At 44.4% G+C, this 10,713-nt stretch overlaps 1 protein-coding gene across 1 annotated transcript; it reads right to left on the reverse strand.

Moving 5' to 3' along the window:
• Window positions 1-973: 973 nt before the first annotated feature.
• SCGB1D2 (secretoglobin family 1D member 2) lies at window positions 974-3,635 on the reverse strand. Its single transcript, XM_012454299.2, has 3 exons — window positions 3,512-3,635; window positions 2,310-2,497; window positions 974-1,116 (listed from the first exon to the last, which is right to left on the reverse strand). The coding sequence occupies exons 1-3, from the start codon at window positions 3,564-3,566 to the stop codon at window positions 1,087-1,089; spliced, it is 273 nt and encodes a 90-aa protein (XP_012309722.2). The 5' UTR covers window positions 3,567-3,635; the 3' UTR covers window positions 974-1,086.
• Window positions 3,636-10,713: the final 7,078 nt, after the last annotated feature.

Consider the following 10,713-nt stretch of genomic DNA (forward strand, 5'->3'; position numbering starts at 1 on the left):
GGTTGGAATGATGTGGTCACGGGACCAGGACGATTATCAGCTCAGAAGCCAGAAGCAGCCCTTGGTGAATTCTCCCCAAGAGCCCCCAAAGGGAGCAGAGCCCTGCTACCCACTGACCTCTTCACAGTGATACTAATGTTGGGCTTCTGACCCCGGAGATGCCTGAGAATCAGTTGTTTTAAGCCACAAAGTTTGCAGAGTTTTGTCCCAGTAGCCACAGGACACTTGTGGCATCTCCCTGTGTCCTGGTCAGGGGACTTGCTGGGTGGGACTTGCATTAGCCTGGATGGGCTCATGGAAAGGAGAGCAGGCTGGGGGCAGACCCTGTGCTCCGTTTCACAGCCTGCTCCTGAAATGACTGTGGAGTGCGCACTGGGAGCTGTCCAGTTGGCAGGGGTGCTGGTCTCTGGAGCTCTTGGGAGAACCTGAGGAAGGAAGCGTTTGCCTCAGATGCTGGAGAGTAATGCAGACACTGATGAGTGCTCCGAGTGTGGGGAGTGAAACAATGTGAACTCCAGGCTGAAAACTGAAGAGGCCCCCAAATTGTGATAAATGGCAAATAAAGTATACTGGACGTGACAGCGGAGAGAAACCATAGTGCAGAGGTGGCACTAAGCAGGCTGACTGTGGGTCTGAGGGGACATCACAGTAGTCTCTACTGGGTGGTAACCCCAGGCCTGGACACCCATTCAAGCTGGGGGTTCCCTCAGTACGAGACCAGCAGGAACGTTTCAATTCCTGTGTCCTCATTACCACGGGTTTTTATTCACAGCCGCAGGATGAAAAATCTGTAAGGAATGCAGGACAATTCCTATCAAATACTTCTCTTGGTGACACCTGGACTCAGGCTGTGTTGGTAACAGGACCCTGGTTCTCTGGAGTTAATTATCACCCACAGCAAAAGACCACCCCTCTATGGAAAGCAACCTCTACCCAAGGCTTGAGACTGCAGGATTATAACAAGACCAGTGGAGATGTGCAGGGCAAGTGATTTATTAAGGCAAGACGTTGAAACCTTTACATTCTGCAGTGAAGAGCAGGGTATCATTGAAAGATGGTGGAAACCAGGATGAAAGTTTTTACATGTCACTTTTTACATTTTTCCACGATTTTCAACTGAAATAGAAAAAGAAAAAAGAAAGGAAGGTGGGGTCAGTCATGCTGCTGCTGGAGATGACAGGCTAACATCCAAGAGGCCAGTGGAATTCTGCCCCCAAAGGCAATTGGAAGGGCAGAGGCAACAACTCAGTTTGGGAAACTGAGGCCTAGATCTCATGACCTCACAGCACCCATGCCGGTGAGGGTGCAGCCTTTCCTCACCAGGGCAATAGCCCTGGAAGGATCCAAGAGTGAGGCCTGGGATCCTCCCAGAAGGAAGAGAGGAGGGGTGGACAGAGCAGCAAGAGGTCATTGTCTGAGCTGTCCCAGGTCTTGGAGTCTCCTGTTTCCTGCAATGGGGGACCCAGGGCTGAGAGGCTGGTCAGGGCTGGGATGGCCTCTGGGAAGCCTGGCTTCCAGTAACCTCCAGCCTCCCCTTGTGGGAATTCTGCCTCAGGGCCCAGGCACTTCTCAGTCCTGAGCCTGTGGTTTCCATAGACATTTGCAGCTAAACCTCAGGACAGCAACCCAAAGGCAGCCAGGTTGAGAAGCTCCTGGAAAGCCTCTAATTTCTTGAGAAAGACAGAGTGAGAACATCCTGCTTCCATGGCACTGCAGAAGGTAGAGCATCAAGAGTCTTGACCCACTGTGGTCAGGAGAGCCTCGTGGGTGAGGAGGGGAGCATGTGGTCTGAGGAGCTGGGAGGGGCTCCTTCCTGACTCTGCAGAAGCTGCAGAGAAGTCCAGCCTACCAGCGCTTCATCTGCGAGATCCCCTGCTCTAGGTCCCTCTCTGCCTTCCTCTGCATGTTCAAAGCTCCCATTTCCCCAGGCCATTCCAGAGTGACTATGTCCACTGCATGAGGGCAGCTTGGTCTCAGAAAAGCCCCCAGCAGGGAGGCACCCATGCTTGGTCCTTCACCATCCCTGCCTGGACCCATGCACACTCCCTGTGTCCTCAGCACACTCTGGGGACACGGCATCCAGGAATGTGACCTGAGAAGGAGAAACGTGCAGGATGTTGTGTGCAACGGAGTTTAATTCTGCAGGTGAAATGGTAGCACCCACTCTGTGGCCTCGAGTGACCTTCTCAAGAGGTGACCAGCAAGACAGGTGCCCCATCACCTGCATCCCCCACAGAGCAGCAAGCTGACCTCACTTCATACTGTGCAGCTGACCAGAAGCCTAGACACATAAAGGAGAAAGAAATTACCAGGGCAACTTCAACTGGGCCTCGTTTCTCAAGGGATATCTGATCTGTGCATTTCTTCACTTCCAACTTGGCTGCAACATCTTCCGGAGAAGCATTAAATTTGGCAAGTTGTAACTTGAACACAGGTTCGTCAATGAATAAGAAGCCCAACATCTCAGAAAGAAGAGCTGGGCAGACCACGGCATTGGCTGCAGCACAAGAATAAAAATATAGTTGATGTTAGGAAAGTCGATTCTTCTCTCATGGCTCCCTGATGTTAGTCCAGACAGGATCCCCTGGGTTCTATGTTCTCATGCCTTTGTTGTGCTGATGACAATTCCAGACCTCTAGGGGTGACTTCCTCAAGGTCACACGATAAAGGGAGAACTTCATATCAACAGCTAAACTTTCTTTCTTTCTCTCTTTCTTTCTTTCTTTCTTTCTTTCTTTCTCTCTCTTTCTTTCTTTCCTTTCTTTCTTTCGTCTTTTTTGTGACAGGGTCTCCCTTTGCCACCCAGGCTGGAGTGCAGTTTACTCAATCCCAGCTCACTGCAGCCTCGACCTCCTGGGCTCACGTGATTTTCCCACCTCAGCCCCCCAAGTTGCTAAAACTACTAGTGCATGCCACCACGCCTGGAGGATTTTTTGTATTATTATTTTTTTTTGTAAAGCTGGGGTTTCACCATGTTGCCCAAGCTGGTCTCAAACTCCTGAGCTCCAGCAATCCACTTACCTTGACCTTCCAAAGTGCTAGGATTACAGGCATCAGCCACCATGCCCTGTCCACAGCTAGACTCTTTCGACAGAATTAATCTTTCTTACTCCATTCCCATAGCCACTCCTGGCAGAAGCAGAAGCGCTAACCACCAGTGATAGGACGAGGCTCAGGGAGGGGGATCACTATGCCCAAGGTTAAAGGGCTGGGAAGTAGCGAGCCCAGATTCACCCCAGACCTCACATGACATCATCTGACACAGATTCCATCCAGGAGTGAAGCTTAGGCAGAAGAACATTTGCCTGCACGGATTTTCTATAAAACTTCCTAGGTGCTGGGGAGTAGAAAAAATAGCTCTGAACTTTATGAGGGGCTTGTTCAACAAGCACAGAAAAAGGTTCAGAATTTTGGTTTTGTAGATCCCAACCCCAGCCTGAATAGGTGACCTCATGCTCAGAGCAGGGTGCTTCCCAGGGGCTGATGCTGGACTCATGACTGATGTACTCACCCTGGTAGCAGCAAAGGGCCAGTGTGACCAGCAGAAGACACACCGACAGCCTCATGGTGGCTTATTCTGCTGTGAGCTCAGCTTTCACAAACAATGAGTGATTTGGACTCCACCCCAGGAGCCTGTGGAGCTGTGGAGTCCAGAGCTATTTGTACCTAGGGAGCCTAGCTGGCACTGGCCACAGGGCCTGGCTTCCAGCCTGCCCCTCCTACCCACAGCTGCTGCCATCCATCAGGGTCACCTCCCAATGCCTCCCTGAATGGGGCAGAACACAGAAGGGCAGCCCTGTGGGCACTCTGCTTTGTGCTCCAGGTGAGTTCAGGCACCTCTGGAAATATTCCCAGGATTCTCAGTTTCCTTCTGAGCTTTTGCTGATTCTTTCTTTTTTTCTTTATTATCAGTGCAGGGACAGAGGTGAATTCTGACTTCGGCAGGCATAGGAAGCTGGAAGGCTGCGTTTTGGTTATGGGAGAGCAGGGACAGAAGGAGACCCTGCTTTGATCCCCCTGCATGTCTGACAGCCAGCCAGGCTTGTTTCAGTTGCATATTGAGCAAGTCTAAACAAGACCTACCCTTCCCCTCAGCCCCTTCCATCACCACCATGTTCACTGCATAGGTACCTAAAACATAGCTGAATGCATGCAAAATGATACAACCATTTGGAAGACAATGTGGCAGTTTCTTACTAAAGTGAGTATATTCTCATCACAAATTCCAGTAAGTGTGCTTCTTGATATTGACGTAAATTAGTTGCAATTTTATTTGTATACAAAAATGTGGACACAGATATTCATAGTGGTTTGATTAAAAATTGTCAAAACTGGCAAACAACTGAGAAGTCCTTTAATAGGTGCAGGGGTTATTAACTTTTGGGACATACAGACAGTAAAAGATGATTCACCACCAAGAAGAAATGACAGACAATGGAAGATGATTCATCACTATCAAGAAATGAGCTATTATTCCATGAAAAGACAAAGAGGAATCTCAAATGCATATGACTAAGTGAAAGAAGCCAATCTGAAAAGGTGACCTACTGTAGAATTCCAACCATATGACATTCTGAAAAGCACATATGGAGACAAAGATCTGTGATTGGCAGAGGTTAGTGACGCGGGGGCACAAAAAGGGAGTGCACAGAGGATTTTTAGGGCAGGGAAATGATTCTGAATTTTTTTAAAAAAATTTTATTTCCATAGGTTTTGGGGGAACAGGTGATATTTGGATACATGAGTAAGTTCTTTAGCAGTGATTTGTGAGATTTTGGTGCACCCATCATCCGAGTAGTATACAGTGAACCAAATTTGTAGTGTTTTTTTATCCCTCACTCCCTCCCACCCTTTCCCTCAAGTCCCCAGTGTCCGTCGCATCATTCTTATGCCTTTGCATTCTCATAGCTTAGCTTCCACTCATGAGTGAGAACATACAATGTTTCGTTTTCCATTCCTGAGTGACTTCACTTAGAATAATGGTCTCCAGTTCCATCCAGGTTGCTGCAAATGCCATTAATTCGTTCCTTTTTATGGCCATTGAATATACATACCACAACTTCTTTATCTATTGATTGACTTATAGGCATTTGGGGTGGTTCCATATTTTTGCAATAACAAATTGTGCTGCTAGAAACATGCATTTACAAGTATGTTTTTTGTATAAGACTTCTCTTCTTCTGGGCAGAGACCCAGTAGTGGGATTGCTGGAAGTTTTACTCTTAGTTATTTAAGGAATCTCCACACTGTTTTCCATAGTGGTTGTACTAGTTTACAATTTCACCAGTAGTGTAGATGTGTTTTCTTTTCACCACATCCACGCCAATATCTATTATTTTTTGATTACGGCCATTCTTGCGGGAGTAAGGTGGTATTGTATTGTGGTTTTGATTTGTGTTTCCCTGATCATTAGTGATGTTGAGCACTTTTATATGTTTGTTGGCCATTTGTGTATCTTTTTTTTTTTTTTTTTGAGACGGAGTTTCGCTTTTGTTACCCAGGCTGGAGTGCAATGGCGCAATCTCGGCTCACCGCAACTTCTGCCTCCTGGGTTCAGGCAATTCTCCTGCCTCAGCCTCCTGAGTAGCTGGGACTACAGGCACATGCCACCATGCCCAGCTAATTTTTTTTGTATTTTTAGTAGAGACAGGGTTTCACCATGTTGACCAGGATGGTCTCGATCTCTTGACCTCGTGATCCACCCGCCTCAGCCTCCCAAAGTGCTGGGATTACAGGCGTGAGCCACCTCGCCCGGCTGTGTATCTTCTTTTGAGAATTGTCTACTCATGTCCTTAGCCCACTTTTTGATGGGGTCGTTTGTTTTTTTCTTGCTAATTTGTTTGAGTTTCTTGAAGATTCTGTATAATGGTCCTTGTTGGATGTATAGATTGTGGAGATTTTCTCCTGTTTTGTGGGTTGTCTGTTTACTCTGCTGACTGTTCCTTTTGCCATGCAGAAGCATATTCATTTAATTAAGTCTCATCTATTTAAGTTTGATTTTGTTGCATTTGCTGTTGGGTTCTTGGTCATGAAGTCTTTGCCTAAGCTAATGTCTAGAAGAGTTTTTCCAATGTTACCTTTTAGAATTTTTATAGTTTCAGGTCTTAAATTTAAGTCCTTGATCCGCCTTGAGTTGATTTTTGTATAAGGTGAGAGATGAGGATCCAGTTTCATTCTCCTGCCGGTGGCTTGCCAATTATTCCAGCACCATTTGTTGAATAGGGTGCCTGCCCTGTGATGGTACGTACAGGTCATTACACAGTTCTCAGAACTTACAGAATGTAGCGCAGCAAGAGTGAACCTTAACATAAACTATGCTCTTCGGATGAAAATAATTTGTCAAGGTGAGTTTATTAATTATTTATATTACTCTGGGTTAGGATATGACTAACAAGGAAGGCTGTGCCTATGCGGGGGAAGGGGTTAGATGCGAACTCTGTATTTTCTACTCAATTATTCTGTAAACCTGAAAGTGCTCTAAAAAATTGTGCTTTAGAAAAATAAGAAAGATGCAAATTGTATAGAAATATTCTCTTCACACAAGAAAAAAATCCTTATTGAAAAAAGCTGAATCAATGAATCATACACTATTATAGATAGCTTATCAACTTTGATGAAACTCTAAGACAATCTACTAGAAAACTTTCAAAAGAATATGAGTACATAAAGTTAGCTGAATATATGATCAGAATATAAAAATCAATTGCTTTCTTGCAAACTAGCTACACCATTACATACCATAATGGAAAATGGTTCTTTGACAAGAATATAACCAGCAACAACAAACATATGTTGAAATCTATCTGAGTGGAGATATGCAAGCCACTAATAATAAAGTCATGAAATCTTATTCACAACATAAAAAGGAAATTTAAATAAATAAAGACACACACCTGGTTCCTGGAAGAAACAGTAAAAAATTCAAAGGTGTCAACTATGCTTTATTATTCTACAAATTCAACATCACCTCTTACAGAATTCTTTCTTAATTCTTATTTTAGGTTTGGGGTACATGTGTAGGTTTGTTACATAGGTCAACTGGTATCATGGGGGGTGTTGTACAGATTATTTCATCACTCAGGTATTAAGCCTAGTACCCAACATCATTTTTTCTCTCTCCTTTCACTCTCCACACTCAAGTTGGCCCCACTGTCTATTCACCTCTATGTGTCCATGTGTTCTCATCATTTAGCTCCCACTTTTAAGTGAGAACATGCAATATTTGGTTTTCTGTTTCTGCATTAGTTTGCTATGGATAGTGGCCTCCAGCTCCATCCATGTTCCTGGAAACGACATGGTCTCATTCTTTTTTATGGCTTTATAGCATAACACGGTATATATGTACCACGTTTTCTTTATCCACTCTGCCATCGATGGACATTTAGATTGGTTCCATGTCTTTGCTATTGTGCATAGAGCTGCAATGAATCTATGCCTGCATGTGTCTTTATGGTAGAATGTTTTATATTCCTTTGGGTGTGTACCTAGTAATGGGATTGCTGGGTCAAATGGTAGTTCTGTTGTTAGCTCTTTGAGGAATTGCCACACTGATTTCCACAAGGGATAAACTAATTTATGCTCCCACCAACACTGTATAAGCATTCCCTTTTCTCTACAACCTTGCTAGCCTCTGACAGAATCTTACTAGGGCAGTTTGATTTTTTTGTTTGATTCTGAAATGCTGTTTGGATCTTTCAAAATTAGAATGTATCCATGATTGAGGAGTGAGGAGATGTCCAATTTTGGGACCAGACTATCTCTGGGTTCAAGCTCTGCCCTTGCATTTTCTACTTGTGAGTTCTTCAGCAGGTGGCTTAGCCTTGAAGCCATAGTTTCCTCATTTTTAATCTCAGGTGGTGAAAACAGTGTCTATTTCACAGGATGTACATAAGAAGTGAATTAATGGAGGAAAATACACATCACAGCGTCTCAGCACCAAATGTCAATTTCTACACTTATGTAACTAAAGGAAAAAAAAATAAATGAAAAAGTCAAAGAAAATCAATCATGTCTTTCTCAACAAAATATCAAACTGAATCTAACTGGTTCTGCCAACAAGGAATGTTTATTTCCCGTGAGTGCTAACAAAGAGTGCTTCAGAATTTGGTTCTGGTTTCCTTAGGATTTTCCACAGTTAAGATCATTACTTTTCAATAACCTAATTTATTGTTTTATGGTTAGATGAAAGTGACTATTATTATGATGTTGTTAATATCCTTAATAATGAGTCTTGGACCTAAGTCTACAGAATGATGGGGGTGGGGTTACTGATCCCCAAAACACACAGAGTCCTTGGACTCCTGTCCTCACCAGGATGTGTTGGTCCCAGTGTCCTGATTTTCTAGGGATTGGCCTTCAAACAGGTGAACATCTTCCAGGCAAATGGAAACCTTAAGAGGATCAGTTGAGATCCTAATGTCCAAGTACTTTGACTGCTGTAACCTGTGTGAGTTAGAGAAAGTGCCACACGCTGAGTTTGAATCACGAGTCCTTTACTGCCAGTGACCGAGAGTCAGCTCACACTCAAAAATCTCTCAGCCCCGAGGAAGGGGCTGGATTCCTTTTTATACCGTGTTTAAAAGCGGGGAGGGGGAGTCTAGCTGAAGCAGAATTTTACAGAAGCAGAACAAGCAAGTTAGATACGGAAGCTGGTAACTAGGAGGCAAGAGGCTCCCATGATTGTCGATTAACTAAGGAGGGTATACACAAGCAGTTCCCATGATTGCTGGTTACCAAGGGGGGTATTCAGTACTTGCCATACAATCAGTCAAGGGGGGTATTCACAATAGCAAGTGGGCTTTCCAAGCAGGATATGGTTACAAAGCTTATATGCTTCTATAGTAGCATGACCCAACACCGTAGCATGACCCTGGCATGCACTCAAGAGAGAAATGGCGGGAGGGCTGAGGTGGAGGTTAAGTTGAAGTCTGTCTGGCTCTCAGCAAGATGGAGTCTGTCAGGCTAACATAGGTTAGGCTAGCACAGATCATACACTTATTGGGTGGTCACCATGGTTCTCTTTTCCACCTCCTCTTCCACATAAAGGAATCTCAGAGGGAGAACTGCCTGCCAGAGAACTGGGCCAGGTCCTCATCACACCTCTTCTCGACCTTCCCCACAGTCCATAAGGTGTGCTTGAGGTAACTGCATGTCTTTGTAAGTCAGCCCCACGTGTGAACAACACACATAAGCACGCAAACCATAACCACAGCAGAGGTACAATGTCAAGTGGGGACATTTGAGTCCCCTGCAAGCACCGGTGCCACTTGGGATGATGAAATTATGTAGATTTTCTTCATCTTGTTCTGGAGAGGCAAGCAGTTACCCTATGGCACCCACAACAGGCTTAATGACATGCTTTGTACATTTTGGGAAAATTTCATGGAGAAGCAGAACAAATAACCTCAGGATATGTGAGATAAACCAGGAAACTGACTGGCTGATTCTCACTGTGGGTTCCTAGGGACTGCTTACTTTGATGAACTTGACAGTTTACTCAGGAGAAAAGCCTTTCTTCCCCAACAGTCTGCTTCACTGAAAGAGACAATAAAAACCTTTTGTTTTACATGTTACTGGCTCTTCTAACATCATTAAATCAGGTACTTATACACAACAAACTTTCCAGCTATTAACTCTTCAATAGGTCAGACAAATGGCCACCAATTAGCTAAAAAATCAAAACCAAGACTCCAGGTTACAATCATGGGATGCGTGATAGGGCTCTTATTTTGTAGCTCCAGATTTGTTTTTTTCTAATGTGTCTCCTCATTGCTAAAACACAAGGTCTGTGTATTTCACATCGAAGAACCCTGTGGTAGATGGCTCCTGTGGGTTCTCCAGTGGAAGGCACTGCTGGGAGACTGGAAGACTGGAGGAGGCAGAAGTCATGTTTCTCTGCTGCTGACATTGCCTCTTGCAGTGATTATGGCAGCAGCGCCTGCAGCACCCAGCAGCCCAGCAAGGAAGAGTCCATAGCGATGGCTTCCATTCCTGCTAAGGTGGCTCAATTTCATCAAGAGCAGCCTCCCCTTCGCCTGCAGTCATAGGATCTGGGCAGTACCATTTTTCTTCTTCTTTTCCAGCCCTAGGGGTGGTATGATCTTCCTGCCATTATCAATCAGTGGACATCGTTCACAACCCGTTTTTTGCTTCTGCAACCCATCAAACCCACTAATACCAGCTCCTGTATGACATTTTCTTGGTTCAGTTTACCTATAACATTTTATATTTCTTGACTGGACACTGGCTGGTAAACACTGGAAAAGAATATCTTAAATGAGTGTAGACTTGGAGATGTGTGGCTTGCAGAATGACAAAGGGAAGAGAGATATATGTCACACTGCCTGCCAACTAGAGAATTAATGAATGACCAACTGTATGACTTTGAGGTTTCATGTTTTCTGGATAAATATCCTCACGTCTTCAAAAATACATGATCAGCAGCCTTGACCAATGGTATTTTGCTAACATATGTTTCCTTGATAGTTGACGCTACATAATCTTTTGTGATCCTGCCTTATTTCAGCTTGATCACCTGATCTCGGGAACTTAATGTAGCTATGGAAAATCAGTTGTCCAATTTATACTCCTGTCTTCTGTTAAGAAAAAAACACTTACCAAGGAAGGACAGAGGGAACTGGGATGAAATAGTGGTCCATATCTGATTGTACATTTCTACTCTCATCCTTTTCTGTGTTCAGCTTCAATAATTAT

Source organism: Aotus nancymaae, unplaced genomic scaffold (assembly GCF_030222135.1).
Source record: "Aotus nancymaae isolate 86718 unplaced genomic scaffold, 86718_ANA_hifiasm-v0.15.2.pri h1tg000059l, whole genome shotgun sequence".
In the NCBI taxonomy this organism is placed as follows: Eukaryota; Metazoa; Chordata; class Mammalia; order Primates; family Aotidae; genus Aotus; species Aotus nancymaae.